We start from the raw sequence: 22,437 nt of genomic DNA, 5'->3' as shown, positions 1-22,437 counted from the left end.
GCGAACAAGTTGGGAGCTTAACGAGTAAGTGGTGCTGAATGGTACGAGAAGGTTGCGATGCTGTATGGCACAAGCGAGCTAAGTCGTGGTGCCGAATGGCACGATAAATTAGACAATCTGAAGTTTGCCGCCCAGATTGCCTTCGTAGGTCTCGACCCACAGCTAGCTTTCCGACTACCATGCAGAAACTGCCTGCCTGTGTGGATAGTCGAGAACCAGTAGCGTGTCGAAGAGTGGTGCTGAAATCCTACAGAAGGAACTAATCACTAAGTAGTTGGATTAGAGTGGGTGCTGTGGACATAAAAAACACCCGAAGTAATAGTGTAGTGCCGGGGAGGAATCCGGTTTTGGGCAAGAGCAGTGGTTTTAACGAGTCGGGTGGCAGCCGAAATTCGTTCCCTGAAACGTTGGGGTTTGTACGTTTCTTCCTGCTTCCTCAGGCTTTCCTGTTTTGGGATGTGCATTCAAGCTCCTATCCTTTATTTATTTATTTATTTTTCATATAGCAGGTCAAAGCTCTTTAGGGTTTCCTATGCTCTCATATCAGCAGATAAAAAACCGATAATCTATATCCATGTACATTAAATATATTCTCACTAGTTTAAATTCTTTACCTTACCCCCAACAGATTGTTCTAGCAGAGCACAGCGACCATTTGAACGTAGCAAAAATTTTACTAAACAGTGACACTTCCAAACTGCGTCTGGGTTTGAGCGTACCCTCGCTGCCCGTTATCGATCACAACTTCACCGAACCGGACCAGGAGTTCGATAGCTACCTGTTCGGTTTGAACAGCAATCTTACCCAGACGGCACTGTCGCCGGTATCCAATCAGCCAAATGAGGAAACTCCCGTCCCGACGATTGTCACGGAAGAAAATGCCCCTCCCCAGCCGGGACCCTTGATGCCGACGGCACACGTCATCAAGAGTCTCATACGATTCCTCTCCCAGGATAGCGCCCAGCCGCTGTGGAACTACGAGGACATCACAGCGAAGGTGTGGACTATTAAGTCGGCGGAACAGTTGCAGTGCTTCCTCCGGCATATCGTGAAGGTGTTCTCCGACAGCTATTCTCACGCTAGAATTGCCGAACGGTGGGCACAAACGGCGTTGCAGTTGGGGCTCAGTTGCTCCTCGCGTCACTATGCCGGACGTAGTTTGCAGGTGTTCCGCTCGCTCAATGTGCCGATCAACTCGCGCATGCTGAGTGATATACTATCACGACTGATTGAAACCGTGGCCGAACAGGGAGAGGATATGCAAGGTTATGTGACGGAGCTGTTGCTGACACTGGAAGCGGCTGTTGATAGTTTGGATTCGGATTTTAGACCATTGGACGTGATGAAAGATATCTTCAAGAGTACTCCGAATCTCAACAATAAAGATGGAGCTATCTCGAATGTGTATGGCAATAAAAGAGCCAGTGATGGTCTCCCTGGGTCGCCTCAGACTATGACAAACATGGCCACAGGAGGGCATACAAGAAGTACAAGTTATTCGATCTCGTATTGCTCTCGAAAAGCAGCCAATTCACCAATTGACAAGCAAGTTGAACTTCGTAACCGTACGAATGCATTGGAATTAGAGAGAAATGCAACCAAATTCCAGGTTGCATCTTCGTTATCCAGGTCACGTAGTGCACAAAGTTTGAAACTGCTTGGCGATACGGCTACTCAAGACGACAAAATGACTATCCTAGCGCAGCTGTTCTGGTTAGCAGTGTCCCTTTTGGAAAGTGACTACGAACATGAGTTTCTTCTAGCTCTTCGACTGTTGACGAGAGTGCTCCATCGACTACCACTGGATCGACCGGATGCTCGTGATAAAGTTGAGAAATTACAACAGCAACTGAAGTGGTCTACATATCCGGGAATGCACGCTCTGTTACTGAAAGGTAGCACACACGCCACTACTTACGAACCCTCTATAGCTGTTCTGTCACAACTTGCTCCACTACTAAATCTCCCGGTTTGTGATGCGACGCAGAGTTGCGCCTTTCCAATGAACGTAATCGCACTGCTTCCATACATGCTGCTGCACTACGAGGATGCAAACGAAATTTGCATTCGAAGTGCGGAAAACATTGCACAAGTTTCATCCGAGATGGGTCTGAAGTTGGAGAATCTCGGAACAGTGATGACGCTGTATAGTCGAAAAACATTCAGCAAGGAATCGTTCCAGTGGACGAAGTGTGTTGTTAAATATCTGTACGATACGTACGCCCACATGGGTCTGCACATGCTGGCGTTTTTGACCGAGGTTATGGAGAAAGGACCGAACCAGATTCAGCTGCAGGTGTTGAGCGTAATTCATTGTATGCTGCATTATATCGATTTATCGTCAGTGCAGGCACAGCCGATCGCTGGGGATTTACTGAGGGTTATTTCCAAGCATCTCGATGTGAGTAAAAGTGTAATATTGTATATTTGAAGTTATTTCCGAAATCTACTAGCTTGCAACAATGAGAAACTTTGCAAACATTAGGCTGCTATAGTTGGTTTTATTTAACGTTTTCAAGAGCTGAGTTATCTTAAAAAAATTAGATAATTTGGATGACGATTAGATGCAAACTAGTGGATTGTGGAAGTAATAATACATTGCTGTAGATTTTTCACCAGCAAACATCTTCAACTATTTTGTGATTTTCGCACTATAGAGTCCCAACTGGAAGGAAGCGTTGAAAATTCTAAAACTGGTTGTCACACGCAGTTCCAGTCTACAGGTAGTTCCCCAGACTTCCGAAAGTAGCTCATCGTATGCCAATATTCATGGCAGTTTTAGTGACTCGGAAGTTTTCTGCAAAAAAGAACTAGCCGGGCGAACGATGGAGTTTTCATTTGATGTTTCGCAGACACCGCTAATTGGGCGTAAAATTCTGCTTAAATCCGACGGAGAGAGCAGCATTGTTTCGGCACAATTTTCCAAAAATTGCATCTCTAGTGTTGGCGGTGCCAGTGCGCATTACGCTGGAACACCCAACTCTCCTCGGCGAAGTGCAAGTCTTTCGCCGGCGGACACGGCTCCGCTTAGTGGCTGGAAGCGGCCATGGATGTCTCAGGTAATTGCTGTTTATAAACGTTTACGGTTTTAAATAGAAAAACTTTGATTGTTCAAGACCAGTGGCACCTGTGTCTTGCGCTTCTGCGATTTCCTTTGGTGGGACTTTTTTAATCTAAAAGTATTTTCCTTCCTCAAAATAGGGTCGAGTACGTGAATGCTTGGTGAATCTTCTCACCACCTGCGGACAACGAGTGGGATTGCCGAAAAGTCCATCGGTAAGTTATATGTTCTTTCATTATTACCGTACCTGCCAGTATCAAATGTGCTATAAGCGACCGAAGAACGTGATTGGCTTTTCCCATTCGGTGGTGATTTTGTTTATAGAACTATAGATCAAATAAGTTTATTTCATTGTTTCCGAGGATAATATCATGTATATCACACTTCTTTTATGTTCTATTAAACCGAAAAAAAACTCACAGGATGATGTCCTAAGCTCGCTTTATTCCAAGGTAAACGAAGTGAATATAAAATTATACTTTCTGACAATAAATATTTCTTCATTTAATATACGCTTTCCCGCAAAATCGCTTTAACAAAACACTCAAGGCACAGAACGAATGGGTAAACATTAAGCATCATGCCAAAGTGTGACTTGTCGCCAACCCCCTTCACACAGCAAATAGCACAATGGTGTAGTTTGCTGGGTAGGAAATAGCACATACATATTGCAATGAAAGGAAAATCTTGTTTCCCACGTAGGCAAAACCTGCGTTGCTTTCAAACCAGCTATCGTCGGCACGACACTGACTTTCACCTATAGAACTATGGACTACTTGTTGCTTTTGTCAGACACAGTGTAGAATTGTTCGCTTGCAATGGGCTTCTGTGTCACGCCTTTAATGAGCGACGCGATGGAAATGCACACATTGCGGCAATAGATGTATATCGTAGGAAACTCCGCACAAAGGTATTGTGTTTTTAGCAAGAAAGTACACACTGGGGAATAAACCTTAGTTAAAACAGGTACCTGATAAGCGTTCGAGGACCCTCATAACGGTTGCATACCTTTCTTTGCCTGATGAACTAGAAGAGATATGAATTTATAGATTTTTACGGTGTTATATACACCATGCGATACATTTGAATGTTATCTTATGGAGGCGCGTGGTTGTGGGTACGTGAACCACAGTCGTTTTCCCTTGATCACACAAACTGGCAGTTGCAGCGCGTGGTGCTAGGATTGCTTTCTCTATGTTTCTCCAGAGCGTATTTTAATAGAAAAGTACTTACATTGTGCAGCTACCATTTGCACATGATTTCCAAGTTCGAATCTTTTGTAAATTTCCCACAAGGTATTGAACATTCCTTAGAAAAAAATTCTCAAGTGAAGTATAAAGCATACGCATTTGAAAGTCTGCCTACTAATCATAAATATATTGACGTAGATAAAAACCATTTCATTGGGAGTCATGAATTGGATGAAGTGGGTAGGACAAGAGTTGTTTTTTTGCGAAGTCACGTGTTTCAAGCTTACGGAGATCCATCGAAGCGTTTAGCAATCGTTATGAACATTTTCTGAGATGTGTGGTGTGTGCATGGTTGGAGCTTCAAAATATAAATGTTTCTAACCAAGTTCTACAATAGAGTACAAAAAATAGGTATATTTCGGAAATTTTACTTGACAGGAGAAGAAATAGATCAATTGGGATTTTGTAAAACAGGATTTATAATACTATATTCTTTCACAAAAATATTGTTTTGATAACCCTATGTTGAACAGCAAAACTATCCGAGATTGATTTCAAGGGAAATAAAGAATCTGTAGGAAAAACGCACAAAATTGTGAAGTGCAGTTTCGACCCATTTTTATAAACTACCGATTTTATGCACCCCCATTTTGTGCACCACCGATTTTATGAACTTTTTATAGTAGAGGCGGGCATAGCGAAGTTGGTAAATCGATTGCCTTGTACGCAGCTCATCTGGGTTCGATTCTCAACCCCGCACGTAGGTTAGAGATTTTTCTAACCCGAAAATAGGCGAATGACCATAATGTTAAAATGTCTATAATCGAAATAAAAAAAAACTTTTGATATTCGATTTTATCAACCATCTTTTATACCTGTAATTCAGACCAAAAATCTTCCAATTATGTTCTATCAAGGTAATGGGTACTGCACTGTTGGTTAATAGTCAAAATGTAGGGTAGATTACACAGTTTTGGTCCTCGTTTATTTGTTTATCAACACCAACAGACCCCTTGCCCCAATGGTGGTTCTTAACCTAGTTACACTCAAGGATAGACAAAAACTTATTTTTAATCGTATTTCTAGTCCAGTGGAAGTCGAATTCTGCGAAGCTCGCTGAAAGTCCGGTAACAGCACTGTGGCGACCGTAGTTGGTTCTCCTTAAAAGTAGTCATAGAAGAGAGTTAGCACGCAGTGTTCGAAATGCTTGAAAATTCAGGCGTTCTAGAATTGTAGTGCAATCCACTCTGGCAGAGATTAAGTCCGAGACGAAAAGGACTCGAGAGCAGTTCTTTATGAATGCTGAGTATCGAGGTGTATTAACTGGCAGCGGTTTACATAGCTCGGCAGTTGGAATCTGTTTCGCCATGGGAGATGTCGAAGGGTGAAGCGTATGAACCGGCGTTGGACAGACTCGATTCTGTCAATCCCGTTCTGATAGTACGGATTTCAAACAGCAGAACAATATTCTAATGTTGAGCGGACCAACGCGCAATAAAGCGATTTAAGGAAGTATACGTCCCTGAAGGTTTCTGCTGTTCGGAAGATTTTTTTTAATTCGTTTATTTGGCACGGCTGAAGGCGTTAGCTTCACGGAGCCGTGGGTTTTATATATTTACATGATGTAAACAATAAAAATAATGAACAATTAATTCTAAGATCGATCCCGTACGCGCGACTTGCCATTGCGCGCGAAGATCCGTTTCCGTGTCGGGAAAATATTTGCATCCACGTCAGCATGGGGGTCATTTGTATCTCTGTCGTCATCGCACATGCCCGGGTCATCATCGGGGTTACTGCCTTGATGATCGCGATCAGGTGTTGTTCCTAACTTCTTTCCCTTTCGGGTCACGAGCGTGAACCCTCCGTCATTGCTAGTAACTCCCTCATTGCTGGAATTAGCTGTTGAGTTTGTGGTACTTGACGCGGCTTTCGCAGTTGTCATTATTGCTTGAACAGCAGCCACAAATTTGGCAACCGTTTGTTCACAGAACTGACACATGTTAGTTTGTCCTTGATATGTACATAGAGTTCGCTGTATAATGGTATCACCCCCTTGTGTTGTGTATTGCAGGGTAAGGTAGGAGGGAATGGGTTGGCCTACCCGCATTGTCACCACAAAAACACCATTTGAAATACCTGGAAAGTAGTTCCTCCACGTATCCGTAATGGATTCTTCCATTCTTTAACTTCCACGTTTCCGTTATCCATATACATAGGGTCTTGATTTTTGCGGTGTCACAATTCAGAACGTGTTTCAAGTTGTTTGGCGAAATGAATGTTTTTGCCTGGGCGAATTTGTTGAACGTTATCAGCACCGCGTGTCTGACGTGCTCCAACTGGATGAAACTGACGTCTGAAAACCGAAGCTGCATTTTCTCCTTCAGCAAATGTTCCACATCACCAATACTCGGTCTTATGCGGAAAGACCGGAAGTCAATAACCACCGTGTTAGACCGAAGAATTACATTTTGTTGTCGAGACTCAGTCATCTTGATAGAATAATAGTAACGGTTCCCTTTTTACATTTCTTACAAAAGAAGTGTATAGGATTCGCTCAAATTTTGAAAACTTTTTCCGAGGCCCGGAGGGCCGAGTCTCATATACCAATCGACTCAGCTCGACAAATTGAGACAATGTCTGTATGTGTGTGTGTGTGTGTGTGTGTGTGTGTATGTGTGTATGTATGTATGTACAAAATGTCATGTAATTATCTCAGCAATGGCTGAACCGATCTTAAAGAAACTAGTTTCAAATGAAAGGCCTAACATTGCCATTTGACACTATTATTTTTGATTTTCGATATATTGTTTACTTTCTGAGATATGGGCGATTTTGTCAAAACGCAGCAGGTTTTTTGCAAATAACTTTCGAACAATACATTATTGTCCCACAAACTGCACATTAATAGAAAGCTTGTAAAAATACCTTTCTAACAAGCTATAGATTGTCTAAATCTGTGTGCAAGCGGCGAAGATATTAACCATTTTGTATTTTTAGTCCTCGCTTACCAATTTCCACTAATTAAAAATGAAATTGTTTCATACAGAGTATTGCTTTACTGGTGTTTTAGGGGCAAAACTAAACCGTTTTTGAATATCGGGGTATGAAAACACATCTACGTGATTAAAGGAATTCGATGTTGAGAACATTTTGTGAATTACCTTTATAATAAATGAACTATTTCTCAAAAATCAATATATAAGTTCACTTCAAATACAAAATAATGTGTTGATAAAGAAACATTGAGTTCTAGTATTTATTCCTTGGATTAGGCATTGCGTTCAATCATGAGGTAAATGTTGGATGATATATCAATACACAGATCAACAAGTAATTCACCTAGTAGTGAGATAAAAGATTTCTAATATAATTATACTTGTGGCGTCACCGAAAGCAACTGTATGTTTGAAGCCCAAAAATCTAGCGAAAATTTATCTCTTTTGCAAGATTTAGGTTATACTGGTTATGGCGCAAAAATCACTACTTACTTTATTTATGATAAGAATGTAAGAATCAATATATCAAAATAATATACCTATAAAAATAATGTCACTGCATTAACCATCATTTGCCATTCCTCACACGCCCCCCCATCTCTCTCTATCTCTCTCTCTCTCTCTCTCTCTCTCTCTCTCTCTCTCTCTCTCTCTCTCTCTCTTTCTCTCTCTGTCTCTCTTCTATCGCGTCTATCTAGCTATTTCTGTATCCATTTCTAAGTTGTGTGATAAGATCTTCTGCCAATCTGAAATATTTATTAATTGTAATTGCGAAGGTTTGAGAAAACAAAACTATTTTTTGTCTGCTGCTACATCAACTCAACTTTAATTCAATTGTTTTCGAAGCCTGTATCTACACTATAATTAAGGAAATTCATGGCTATATCAGAAAAATATTTGGCTTAACTGGGTAATATGAAAGTTTGACGATGAAAATTTTCAAAAGAGACATTCCTCGTGCGATATTTACACTATTCGTATCTCTATTGAATTTTGAATGAAACATATGCTCAAAGACTGAAAGCTGAAGCCAGCAGGATTGAACTTATCATCAACGTTTCGAAGACAAAATGCATGAGAGGAAGAGGTTCTAGAGACGACAATGTGAACCTCCCACCCGAGTTCGGATTGACGGTGACGAAATCGAGATGGTCGACGAATTCATGTATTTGGGCTCACTGGTAACCGACGACAACGATAACAGCAGTGAAATTCAGAGACGGATCTTGGCGGGAAATCGTGCCTACTTTGGACTCCGTAGGACGCTCCGGTCGAACAAAATTCGCCGCCGCGCGAAGTTGATTATCTACAAGACGCTGATTAGATCGGTGGTCCTCTATGGCCACGAGACCTGGACTATGCTCGTGGAGGACCAACGCGCCCTTGGAGTTTTCGAACGAAAGGTGTTGCGTACCATATATGGTGGCGTGCAGATGGAAGACGGAACGTGGCGCAGGCGAATGAACCATGAGTTGTATCAGCTGCACATTCGTTGTATTGGTACGAACTTTCATCAAAAATAACGGATCAAAGACCAAAAATATCCACAAATTAGATTCATGAAAAGAAGTCTCCCAAAGTACCCACTCTCGATGGGGGATGCAATTACAATGTGTCTTCTAACTTATCGTCGTCCATATCTGGATATACTGAGTAGTTTGAAACATTTCTTTTTCACAGTATTGGTCTGTATATGACTTATTTATCCATATTTCCTGCACGAGAATTCCGAACGAAACAATATGAAAGCAATGAGGATGAATGGAAACTGATTGCACGGCTTTTATGCTATCGACATAGCCTAGACATTTCACACTATTTACTTCAATGCAAATAAAAACTTTGAAATATCTACCTGTCTCATTCACGAATCGCATTCTCCCTGTCGTTCTCTGTGCAAGGGGCTTGAAAGCACATCACGGTGTCTTTTTTTAACAACTTTATGCAAAGAAATTCAGCATCTCTGAAACTTCAGGATATGAAAGAATGGGCTTTCCCCTTTCATTTGAAACCAAAATCAAAATGATCCGTCGGGGGGTCCAGAGCAACTTTTTATTTTGAAGTTTTTTTCGTGAAAACAATGATTTTACAATGGAACTAGTTCATATTTCTGCCCCTAGATGAAGCTTTAGACATTCGAACAACACTAAAAGTAAGAATCTGATAGATTATTTAATTGTCTATAACTTTGTTATCAACTAAAAACCTATTTGAAATTATCCCGACAAGTAGTCTAATATTTTAACGAATTTTAAGTCTAAGTTAGTTTCACAGAAGACCTAGTGGTTTGTCAATTCACAAGCACATTTTTATTTGCCAAATAGTTGTGTTTAGTTCAATAGTGAATTCAGCGGAATTTGAGAGCTTGGAAAGTCTCATCTTTTAGCTGAAAATTATAATTCCCTGATACAGGGCACCATTCATATTTTTGGGATAAGAAGTTTTAGATAAGTGTTGACTAAACTAGTATGATATTAATATTCTTTTTCATGATGGTAAGTGATTCCTCCCGCAGTAATAACTTTTTCAATTATGTATGCCTTCTTTTTCATTTTTTCGATTGTTCTCAGGGAAGACTGATAACTATTCTTACATGAATCTCCTACTCTGTTAGCATCTTCGTATAAAATTGACTTGTCCTGAACTTCAACCTTTATATTTGAACACACTCAATGAAACTTTTAACGCACCATTGCAATATTTCGCGGATTTCATTGCAACGTTTGGTTAGAAAACGCTGATTATCCGTTTTCAAAATTTACTCAATGTGACAAACAGTGAACAAAAAACTTTGAGTTTTGGGATCAAGATATTTTTTTTGGGATATATTCGAGGACTTCTATGTATATAAGGTTATTGTTCTACTCAAATCATATTTTGTTTTCAAAAGTAATACATATCGCATAATCTAGGATCAATTTAGTAATGATATCTCGCATAATTGATAGCAAATGGCAGTAAAATCCAACTGCCACAATATGCTTTGCGGAGAAAATTTGAATAAATCGTTTCACGCTAACCACTAATTTGGACAGTTACTGCTATGGTTTGCGTTAAATTAGAAACGGTGTGTCCCAACATTTCGTCTTGAACGGAATTATAATAGCTGACTTAAGCGATCATAACCTAAATTATACGACGTATGGCCCTTTCTAAAACACAAATGTAAGCAAACCCAAGCAATACCTTCCGATGAATGGTAGTCCCTTCGAACCTACCGGGAAAGATTACAAACCAAAAGCACAAATAGTTTTCTGACTCTGTCAAACATCCTTATTTTCAGAAGTTCAATTAGAATTGTCAACGTAATGAATCCCGTCTAATATTTTCATGCCACTAAACCCAATTATTTTTTGGTAATGTAATAAGTGCGAGAAAACATATTTCCAAACCACTAGGCCTCGTGTGAAACTATCTTAGAAATAACTTTGTTAAAATCTTAAACAGCTTTTCCGGATGATTTCAGATAAATTTTTAGTGGTCAACAAACTTGTAGACAATTAAATTTTTTATCAAATTGTCACTTTTAGTGTTGTTCGAATGTATAAAGCACCATCTAGGGACAGACATATGAACTATCTCCAGTAGTAAAACCTATATTGTTACGAAAAAAAAACTAAAAAAAAGTTGCTCTGGACCCCCCGACGGATTATTTTGATCTTAGTTTCAAATAAAAGGGGAAAGCCCATTCTTTCATATTCCGAAGTTTCAGAGATGCTGAATTTTTTTGCATAAAATTGTTCTAATAAATACACCGTGACATGTGACCTTGTCTCACTTTACTGTATTCAATTGCGCGTTAAAATACTGGGCCAGTAAATTCTATTCTGCACATAAATCTTTTTTTCGGGAATATGCGATCAAAAAATAAATTTCGAATTCCAAAGCAAATTGAACGTTCCAGGTTCCTGATAACTAATTAAGGTCCAACAATAAAGTAGAAACACCAGATAATCTTAAAACGATGCCGTCAAGTAAAGAAGCATGAAAACAAAAAGAATAAAACCACAAAAAAGATGGAAGCCCTAGAAAGTCCATTGCATATTTATTAGCCTTTTCTCAGAAGATGGGATTTTCAAAAACATTTCAAAACTTTCTGATGCAATGGTTCTCAAATTCGTACAATACGGTTTATTCATTTTCTTTATTCAAAAATGTTTTTAGCTTCATATATATGACCATTTCATTTTAATTAATTATTTCATTCCAAATCTTTTTATTCGTTTTGTTCATCTACGTTCATTTTACTTATTTTATTCGTTTCATTCTTTGGATTCACTCTAATCAGTTTATTCTTTTTGTGCATTTTACTCATATCATTCATTTAACTTATTTTATTCATTGTTTTCATTGTATGCATTTTATTCATTTTTTCCAGTTTATTAATTTTGTTCAGTTTCTTCATTTTAATAATCTGACTACTTTTTCAGTTTTAATCATTTCATCCAAATAATTTATTTGATCAATTTATTTCTTTATATTAATTTATAACCTTTTACCATTGTTTAATTTTTCATTTTTATCAATGCATTTTATTCTGCTCATTTTATTCTTTTTATTCATTTTATCACTTCAGCTCATTTTGTTTATTTGATTCGTTTGTTTTATTTATGCATTTCATTTATTTTTTACTTTATTCATTTTGTTCATCCATTCTTTTTATTCATTTTATCCATTTCATTAATTTGATTCATTGTATTCACTGGATGAATTAAATCAATTTGATTCATTTAATTCATTTGATTAATTTGATTCATATGATACATGTGATTCATGTGATTCATTTGATTCATTTGATTCATATGATTCATTTGATTCGTTTGATTTATTTGATTCATTTGATTCATTTGATTCATTTGATTCATTTGATTCATTTGATTCATTTGATTCATTTGATTCATTTGATTCATTTGATTCATTTGAATCATTTGAATGATTTGATTCATTTGATTCATTTGTTCAGTAATTTGTTTTATTTCATTCAATTTGTTAGTATGAGTCAATTTATTCTATTATTCTTATAACTATTTCTAAATATAATCTTAATTTTTATTTGATAACCTAACCTAACCTAATTCATTCGTGTATTTTATAATTTTGATTTACATTAATTTTTCTACTCATTTTATGAATTTAAAAACTTAGTATTTCATTTTTTGCTTTACTTTTTTATTTCGGTCGTTTTGTTGATTTCTATAATTTATTCGAGATTTTATTCGTGCAAGACTAGAAACTAGGGTTAGGAAAACCGAGGCATTTTGAGAAACCGGTATTTTCGGCATTGAAAATGAAAAAAACCGGTAAAACCGCTAAAAACCGGTAATCACAAAGAGAAAATCGAAATTAAATTGAATTTACAAAGCAGTCGCATTTAACTTGCTTTGATACCAATTCATACTTTATTAAAAAAGTAATCGCTCAACAGACGTTACTTGAGAACCACTGATGATCGCAGCATGAAAAGTGTGCATGTCGTCATGTTGTCTAACTCGCTTATTGTACCAAAAAGCACAGCAGGTTAGCTAAATGCAGTAGACAAAAAGAGACAAAAGAGATTCGACAAACCATTACTTCGAAAACAGACCTAAAATTGCTGTTTTCTCCTTATACAAATGCCTTAACATATACTGAAAATAATGTTCAAAAAATGTTTGAGCTCCAGCGCATCAAAAACGTTTTAGATTTGTAATAGGTCAGGTTAATCTGTCTATTTTGTGACCAGTATTCAAAATACCCATTTTAACAGTCCTACTTCGTATATGAAACCGCTTAAGTTTCAATTCCACCTCGTCTTGAAAACCAGCGTTTATGTGCTTCCTTTTCCAATTGAGCATGAGCAAGATGACCGTACAACTCGTAATTGCTAGTCCTTAATTGAACAGAACAAGCATAATTTCACAAAAAAATTGCGAAGGGAACCTGGGAGTAGCTATCCATCACCAATCGAGAGTTCTGTACGGTATAATGCAAATGGCGATGTCTGCCGCGTCCTTACAGCCATCTGGGAAGGAACGAAATGTTAGCGTAACAAATTTTGTTATGGAGACCGTGTACCTCTGCATCTCCACGTTTGCCACGGGCAGGAATTTTGTCAGTGGGGTGAGGTAAATAATTGCACAAGTCAATGCAACTTGTAGAAGTGTTATCATGTATTCATTGCTCTGGGCAGCTAACCACCGAGAATTTATAACAGGTTCTTAGATTGTTAAAAATGCAACTTCAACTCCGGACAACTGATTGTCGTGAGTGTTGTTTAGTTGATTCAAGCGATATGTGACTGCTGAATATGCTAATAGCTGTGTAATTGAAGATTTCGAAATATAAATAATATTCATCGTATTATTATAACCAATGAAACGACAAATATGAGTTGATTTCTCTCTCTACAAACGATTGAATATGATGCAGATTGTTATGCAATTAACATTCGCGCGCGTAATAACATTATTACTATTAGCAAGAATGATCGAAGGAAGGAAACTGATTCACTGATTTAATACAGCCATGTGCTGAAGATCAATCGAGCTGCATTCCACTGCTCATACAAAAACATTGAAGTGTCCCAAAACAGGCGATCTTACTTCTAACATTAGTAGGTGAAAATATTTTTAAAGTATTTCGAAAGCTCTATTATAACAAAAACAATGAAAAATTATTTAAATAGTTTTCGCTAAAAAAATATCGAAAATACCGGTTTTTCATTCTTGCAAAACCGGTATTTCGGTATTTAATATATGGACGGTTTTACCGGTTTTCGGTAACGGTAAAACCGGTACTCCCAACCCTACTAGAAAACTAGAACTGTTTTCATCCCACATCTAGTTGGGTGCATACTTCTCGTGAGTTCTGCAAACTAATCCAATAGTGAAATGTGTAAGAAATGTTTCATCTCACTGCTAGGTGGATTAAATCGGTTTTTCTTCAGACAAAGCACACAAGAAAAAGTCAACTGCTTGCGCTGGCTTGTGTAGCAGCAGAGAGCACACTGGTATTGTGACTGATGCATTTGGTGGTTGACAATAGACTGCTGTTCGGAAGATGAACCCAAGCTGTCTTGATGCCTTATCTACGATGGGTGAAGTATATGGTTTGAGCGTTAGTGCTGAATCCATGAAGACTCCGAGATCCTTAATGTGAGAGCGTCTTGGTATGCTCTAGTCGAAGAAATGGTAGTTAAATTGATTCGGATGGCGTTTCCGCGTGAACGTAACGATTTACAACCATTCTGTTTAGATCACACTACGTACTCCAGTTACCTCTGAAGAAGCTCGGCATCGGTTTTATCCCATATTTGTCGAAAAAATTTAATGTCGTGGGCGAAAGAAAGGCGGGGTCATTAAACATTAACGTCAATAATGTAGAGGGTGAATATTGCTGGACCGAGATGATTTCCTTGTGAGATGTCGGATGTGGCGAAGAATGGTGCAGATAGACAGTCCTTAATGCTGATTTGCCTTCCAGCGAGGTAGGAACAAAGCTAGCGCAGAAATTGTTCATGAATACCGAGTTTGTCCTCCTTCGCTATTACGATATCATGGTTGATTTTGTCGAAAGCCGCAGCTAGATTCATGTAAATATCATTTTTATGAACTGGAAACACGTACGCTGCTTTCCAGTAGGAAGGGATTGTTCCAGTAGTAAGTGTTAGTTTGTAGAATGTTCCAGTAGTAAGTGTCGCCAAAGTGGTTCAAGAAGCCCGCTGATGCACTTTTTGACGAAAACCGGCCGTCTTGGCCCGGGGAGCATCTAGATGCCTTCAGTTTTGAATTTGATACAATAATGGCAGTAATATCGACGCGAATCGTCCTAAAGAAGGAGTTAAATTGGCGACGGCTGCGACTTGTTGTGGGGGAAGGCTCTCGTTGGGAAAAAACGCTTGGAAATTTGTCGGAGAATAGTTGGCAAATTTCCTTAGTGTCGGTGTCCAAAACTTCATTAAACGACATACAAGATGGTAAACCGGATTCTTTTCGCTGCTCGTTCACATACTTCCAGAACGACTTGGGCTTAGATTTCAGTTCACGCTCGATGTTTCGTTGGTGTCTAAAAAGGCGCGTCTGCATTGCTGTTTGTATTCGTGGTTGAGCTGAAAGTAGTGGTTTCGTAATGCAAGTGTCTTATGTTTCAAGAATTTTTTAAATACGGCTCGTTTGGCTGTTTTTAATCGTCTAAGGGCAGTCGATTGCCAGGGAGGGTGTTGATCGGTACTAGTTATTCGTTTTGATTCATGGCGGTCGATTAGGTAGTTAAGAATATTAGAAAACGTCATCGCTATTTCGTTTGCGTCGTCATTGTTAAGATTTTCGTCCCAGTTTATATCCAACAGCGTGTTAACGATGCTGTCGTAGTCGGCGTTTTTTAAATCCTAAACCATAGAGATTGAGACGTCTTCAAAATTCACTCTTAGGTTACCAGCGAATATAGGATGCAGTGCGGGATGATGACGCACATGCTGGACTAAAGGATTCGGAGCAGTGTAGCAGTACGGAGAGTAGTCCCGGGCACTTACAAAGCAGAGGTCCAATGTACCCATTCTTGTTGGTGACGCGCTGCTGTAGTTGTCCAAAATACAACTGGCATCGCTGATAAGCGCAGATTTCGATATCCCATCGTAGAAATCCATAACTTGCCTGGCACCACGTCAGGCTAGATAAATTGAAGTCACCTAGTATAACAATTTCGTTAGACAGTGCGGCTATCGAGGTTATGCAAGAAACGGAGGAAAGATGTACATCTTTCAGGATAAAATCACGAATTCCGACAGGTGGAAAGTACACCACATACAGAAACAGATTGCGATTGGCAAGTTTCATTGATATTCGCACTTGCTCGGAGCTCGCCCCCCGATCATCGTTAATCGCTCGGGCTTTTATACCATGGCGAAAAGCGATAAGCATACCATCACCTGATGTCTTGTGGCTGTTGGGGGCGTTTCGGTCACAGCGGTAGACATCGAATGTTGAACCAAACACCTGGCAAGACAAAGTACGGTTGTCGAGCCACGTCTCGGTGAAGGCGATAAAGTCGTAACATTAGCCCGTTGTCGCGAGCAAATAGTTGGTGAATTTAAGCCAACAACATTCTAGTAGTAAACCTCGATGTTGTTGGAGGACGGATCATGTTCAGCAGAAAGCGAAGCCATGTTGCCGTTTTGAACGTGAAGGATCCTTTCGTAAATCCCACGAATTGTGTCGGAGCGGCTCACGGTCGTTTGGTCGACTGTGGTGACGGATTCGAGTCATCCCAAATCAATTGTGGGGCGCGACCCAGAATACGACGATCGTCGTCGGCGGAAGAAATAGTTGGCATTTGATGACAAGATGTTGGTGTAAAAGGCAAAATAGTGGAAGTGAAGAATACATCAGCGCTAGAAGTGTTCGTATCAGACGTATACTTGCCATTTGTGGCGGGTAGGAAAACCCTTTCAGCTACCCCACACTAAAAACCGGGACAACTGATGATCGCTGGCTGCAATTGCTCGAGTGTGGCGAGGGGATCGAGAGCTTCCATAGTACTAACTGCGTTGCGTCCCAGCATGCGACCAGCATCGACACTCCATCACAATGGCGGTGTTGTTTGGTATAGTGGCATTGCCAATCGTTACGGAGTCCTCTGCAGGACCATTGATGAACCGGGTTGCATTAGCGGAGTACATGCTACTTCTGGAGGCGGAGGAAAATCAGTCGTCGGGCACCAAATGTTCTGAGTACGTCATCGGCGAATTCCCTGAACGGTAAGCTTTGCGGTCATATGTCAGGCTGCCTTATTCTGCGCGGCGTGTGACGTGAGACGACTAAATTCACCTCACTTCATGTAACTTTTCTCACCCGATTCTGAGAGTCGACTCGGGTGAGGTAAGATTCCCCATTGCGGTTAAATGGGCGTCTCACGTCACCCGAAGTGACTCTTCAGAATCGGGTGAGAATAGTCACGTAGAGTGAGGTGAGATTAGTCGTCTCACATCACACGCCGCGCAGAATAGGGCCGAGGGTTAAGAGCTGCATCACGGTTTGAAGGATATGAAGTTCAAAGTACTGACTGTCATCGCTTCCAAATACCTAATACATTGCGAACGCATCTCAGAATCTCAGCTAACAAACGTCATTTTTACTGAGATCTCAAACAAAAAAACGGTTTGCTGAGATCTCAGCTGTTCAGCTCTCGACAAAAGATGCAAAAATTCAAGGCTCGACCACGGTTAAGCGGACCCTACACGAGCAGAAATATTGGCAATAAACCAATTATTAATCAATATATTGATAGTGTAAGGACATTTTGAAAATATTGATTGCGTAAAATTCAAATGGGATTGACGTATTGAAGCAGTCTTGACAATATTTTTATTGACAATATTTCTGTCTCGTGTAGGGTCCGCTTTAGATTTAAAATGCAATATTTCTGGTGAATGCTATGCCCTCTGGGGCACCATTTCCACCAAAGCAGTATTACAGTGATTATATCACATAGAAACTTGGGATACGATTATTTTCTTTTTAGTTAAGCTACATTGTCATCAAATTTAGCACCTTAACTTGGCGACCTTTATTATCCACTTATGTTATGGTCGAAATAATGCACACCGTGGGTTTAGTACCAAGTTCTCTCTGGAGGTACCCTCCCTGGTCTTCGGTGATGAGCTTAAGGACACGTACTCTTGGGTGGAGGATAATAGTGGGAGAGTGCTGGTTCTTTGATCTCTGAATCGAGTGTTCTGGCGGTCAGCTGATATGGATATTTCTACTTTTGAATGGACATATTGGTTTAGCTAGTCGAAGACTCATTTAAACTTGGGATTGGGATCAATGGACTGTCATCTATAAGAGATGATCAGACTAAATATGGGTGTTTTTATCTCTTAACTCGCTCGGACTATCGCTTTGGCTCGTGAAGATGGTGAATCTATAACGAATCGGATTCGCTGTTTTCAGAAACAGGGACGATAATCTCTTATGCATGGAAGCTATTTCTTAAACACACTGTTCAGCCACTAGCTAATGCTCAACTAGTCCAACATAATAAACTGATACACATAGTTTTTCAAGAAATTCCATCCACGCGACCCACATCACCAAACACCTAATAGTAGTTTAGATGCATGTAATCTTTATTTCTTTCCATAGCAAATATATTTGCAGCTACTCATTCGTATACATAATCTATATTCCCTACTTTATAGATCAATTTACTCTGCCTTGACATTATCCATGCATACTCAAAATAATATATATTTGTGTTCTACATTCATCTATCTTTGCTTGATTTTTTTTCTTTATATATACTATATCTCAAATCAGATTCATACTAACACTCACTAACACAATAAATTGCGTATTCTATCACAATCTCACAATCTCTTCCATTGTAAACGTACAAACGCTCGAGACCTTCGCGATAACACAAACCTGGTTGCAAACATCCACATATATTTACGCCCGCGATCTTGCCAACATTAAAATACTCCGGTAATTAAGTGAATGTTTTAACACTCGCGCGATCATGAACCACTCTCGTCCGGAAGTCTCTACCATCGATCCTAGCAGCCTAGCCTCTTGCCTTCTATTAGACCAATGAAAATTGACGCCCATATACACTAAACAACACGCCGCATGGCAGCATGACCGGGAACTCTAGTGATATGGGAGAACTCACTCTCTTCTAGCATATGAACCCGTACACTGAAAATTAGGTATCACATTCATGGTCCTCGCAATCCTCTAAAAGCACGCGACAAACACGTTAACATACAAATGCTTGAGCCATTCGCGATCATCCACGCAACCTATACCCGCGATCTTGCAAACATGATAACATCCTGGTGGTAAGGTAGGGGAGACCGGAGCTGATTGGCCGAGTTTTACTTTCGGATTTTCTCTACCCATTCTGATCAGACTTTTTGAAACCCGGTTTGCGCTGTCATGAAGATACAATCCTTGAGCACATATGTATTTTTTTCACTCATGAAAAAAAAATCAGGTAAAAAGTTATTAGCAAACAAATGCGGAAAGAAAAATCGGCAAACCAACCCCAGGGCTGGGGTAGGTTGGCCGAGTTTGGTAAAATAAGTTAAACACGTCAAATGTATCAGTGGAAAACGTTTAATTAAAAAGAACATCGATTTTTCGTATATAGGTAAGGAAAATAAAATCCACTCTTCATTTTTAGATTTTTTAACCTTTTTGGACTAAGTTTTGGCAGCTTTAGTGAACTTTTTACCAGCTCTCGCTGATTTTTTTTCCTCCGCCAGCGTACGCTTACGTTTGATTTCCTTTTTTCTACTCCTCCAATACTGCTTTTGTGAGGGAATCGGTCAAAATTTGAGTCGATCGGCGTTTACGACCTTGCCACTTCATCGAAACAGATCGTGCACTCGCTTTGGGAAGAGGTCTGACGTCTTCAGAGAGGCTTACACCTGCAGCAGATTCTATGCTAATGGACGAGTTTTGTTTGGGGTTGGATCGATCTGTGACAAATTCTGCCAGAAACTCCTCAGGAGGAAAAATTTCAGGATTGAGGGGGCCCACGCCAAAGACTCTGAAACCAGGTTGGCTTCAATTAAATTTCATAAAATATCGGAATCAACTTTGTTATAAACAATTTCCGAATTTTAATGATTCTAACCTCTTATTTCAATTTGGTAATAATTTATATTATTTTTTATTACTTATGTCTCGTGTATATTTTTTTCTTATAATCATCAATATTGGCATGATATAAAATTTTGCTTTGAAAAAGGTTAGCATTTCACAAATATCAAAGTGCACATTACTCTACACTAAATTTACAACTCGGCCAACCAGTCCCGCACAGCACTCGGCTAATCTGCCTCAATGTACATTTTCGAGAACGTATCACGATTTATACAAACAAATATAAGGTTACACTGGTAACCGTTATACCATTTTGTTGGGTTTTGAATAACCTTTCCAGCAGTACCAAGTTATTGATAATCGGATGTAAATTGATTCGCGTTACACATATTATTTTTCAGAAACAGCAATTTACTCCCCAGTGCCGAAAAAGAACAAACGTGCTCCTGTACAAACGACACCACCAAAACACCTGAAATTACGTCGGTACATTGGTGACCTAATACCTAATACCCCACCAAAATCACTACAGATGTCGCTAACTGCGCATAATAACCTTTTCATAAAAGGCACTCGGCCAACCTGCCCCTTCGGCCAACCAGCCCCGGTTACCCCTATACATCTCAACACTTATATATTTTCAAACGTGGTCTCAAACGTCAACCTACAAGCTCCTGCGCTCGCACGATCATGAATCGGTCACTTCCGGAAGTGTCTATTTTCGGTACCAGCAGTCTAGGCCTATGCCTTCAATTCAACCAATTAAAAAAAGAAAGCTCTCATATCCACTGGACAACACGTTCCATAGCAAAATGGCCGGGAACTCTAGTGATATGGGGTACGTTAACCTACAAACGCTCGAGCCCAACGCGATGATAAACGCGATCGCGAAGTCTCTTCGCCTGCACATATCTGAACCCTGCAATGAATATATATATCACATTCAGAATCACGGTTAAGCAGTATTTTAGTGGGTGACGTTATCTGTCTCGTCAGCAATTGTACTGTGTGATTCCGACCTAGTTCTACAGCTCCAGTAGGACAACTCTCGAAAAAAAAATTCTAGCGAACGCTTTGCGCAAATTTCAGATTTATAGATTATCAATAATTATCAGATTATCTGACATATATGCACAGATTGTTGTATGTTTTCACCATCTCAGATAAAATATCGTTTGACCTAAAACACATGTATCAATATGGCAAAGGGTACAGTGGTACGAAATAAATGAATGAAAACAATTTTACAATAATACGCATTTTGATTTAATTGATTTTCTATTATTATATCATCACAAAGTTAACAGTGAACCGATTATTGATTAAAGAATGTTGTTATAATTTTCAAACCTTATTATTCTTTGGTAAAGGCATAAGGTAAATGTACTATAATTCGCCCCCCCTAAAGCATTTGTTTGCGGAAAAACTTTAAATTTCAACAATTTTGAATTGCTCTAACTAATTTTATTTTATCATTCTCATCACGTATCATATAGTATCCAATAATCCTGAATAAAAGTGATTTAAAACATTAAATTAACGAAAAAATAACAATATTCTAAATCAAGATGTGATTCAATTTTCGTCCCCCTAAATTTAATCTTCGCCCCCCTCTTGCTCTATTCTTCGCCCCCGTGCGCTCACGTACAATTTCACGACTTCTATCATGCTACAATATCACAGAATTGGTAATAGAGAAAAGATTAGACAAATTCAGATTATATATTTTCAAAAGCTAACTATCAAACAAATAATACGTTAACTTACAAGCTCTTGTATTTGTAGTCTTGTTATGTTGTGTTGTGTTGCGAAACGAGCGAGAAGCACTCCAATTGTCTTTTTTATCGTTATACGTAAAACTACTCCGTGTGCAATGGAATACCCAATACACATGAGACAATTATACGTAGAGCGGCAGTATAAGTTCTTAAGAATATTTTTCTAAATTATTATAAATATCCAAATAGTAGAACCGTTATAGCGTATTTCACTATTCCCTAATGAGGTCCCGGGTATATACCAGAAACTTTGCACGTGATTATCTCGAAATCATGTTTTTCCAAAAACGTCTTAGCTGTGACTACGATTGCCGAAAATGTTTTCAAACGATGTCAAATTTCTTTTTTTAAATTGTTTGTAATTTAACTGTCGTGTCCTTGAATGATTCAATTTTTTCGTCAAAATTTTCATATCAATGTTATGAATTTCTTAAAAAAATCTAAGAAAAAATGTTAATACATTAAATGAAAGCTTTCAATCCCTACTTCATAGGAAAATATAAAGATTGTTTAATAACCAATTTATGTATTCAAAACCGCTTGTACCACTGTAGGAACACATGTACCAATAGTAATTTCTGGTCCTATTGTTGCAAATCCCATTGATTTCTTATGGGACTTGCAACTATAGGTACACTATGTCAACTATAGGTGCAAGGGAGCACCTATTCAAAATTCAAAGAACATCAATTTTTTAAAAGTTTTTTGAGCAAATTTCAAGGATACCAGTTTTGTTGTCGCATAATTTTAGTGCGATGAATCGATAAAAAAATATTTGTTGATAGTTGGTACCTTAGTTAGGCGTGTAACCCACTACTGAAA

The 22,437-nt window shown here is 38.9% G+C and overlaps 1 protein-coding gene across 6 annotated transcripts in view; it reads left to right on the top strand.

The window, feature by feature from the left end:
• LOC131689849 (protein furry) overlaps positions 1-22,437 on the top strand; it is a 411,320-nt gene that overhangs the window by 252,151 nt on the left and 136,732 nt on the right. For 4 of the 6 annotated variants that reach the window (XM_058975188.1, XM_058975184.1, XM_058975185.1 and 1 more), the window contains 4 exons: positions 629-2,401; positions 2,658-3,059; positions 3,202-3,276; positions 3,484-3,513. In XM_058975188.1, the coding sequence (XP_058831171.1) occupies positions 629-2,401; positions 2,658-3,059; positions 3,202-3,276; positions 3,484-3,513 (2,280 nt within the window). The remainder of the gene's footprint in view (positions 1-628; positions 2,402-2,657; positions 3,060-3,201; positions 3,277-3,483; positions 3,514-22,437) is intronic. The other 2 variants (XM_058975189.1, XM_058975187.1) reach the window with 1 other exon arrangement.

The sequence above is a fragment of the Topomyia yanbarensis genome, chromosome 3, assembly GCF_030247195.1.
Source record: "Topomyia yanbarensis strain Yona2022 chromosome 3, ASM3024719v1, whole genome shotgun sequence".
NCBI classification, from domain to species: Eukaryota; Metazoa; Arthropoda; class Insecta; order Diptera; family Culicidae; genus Topomyia; species Topomyia yanbarensis.
Note: the sequence above shows the minus strand (reverse complement) of the source record. Positions and strands in the feature narration are given on the sequence as shown.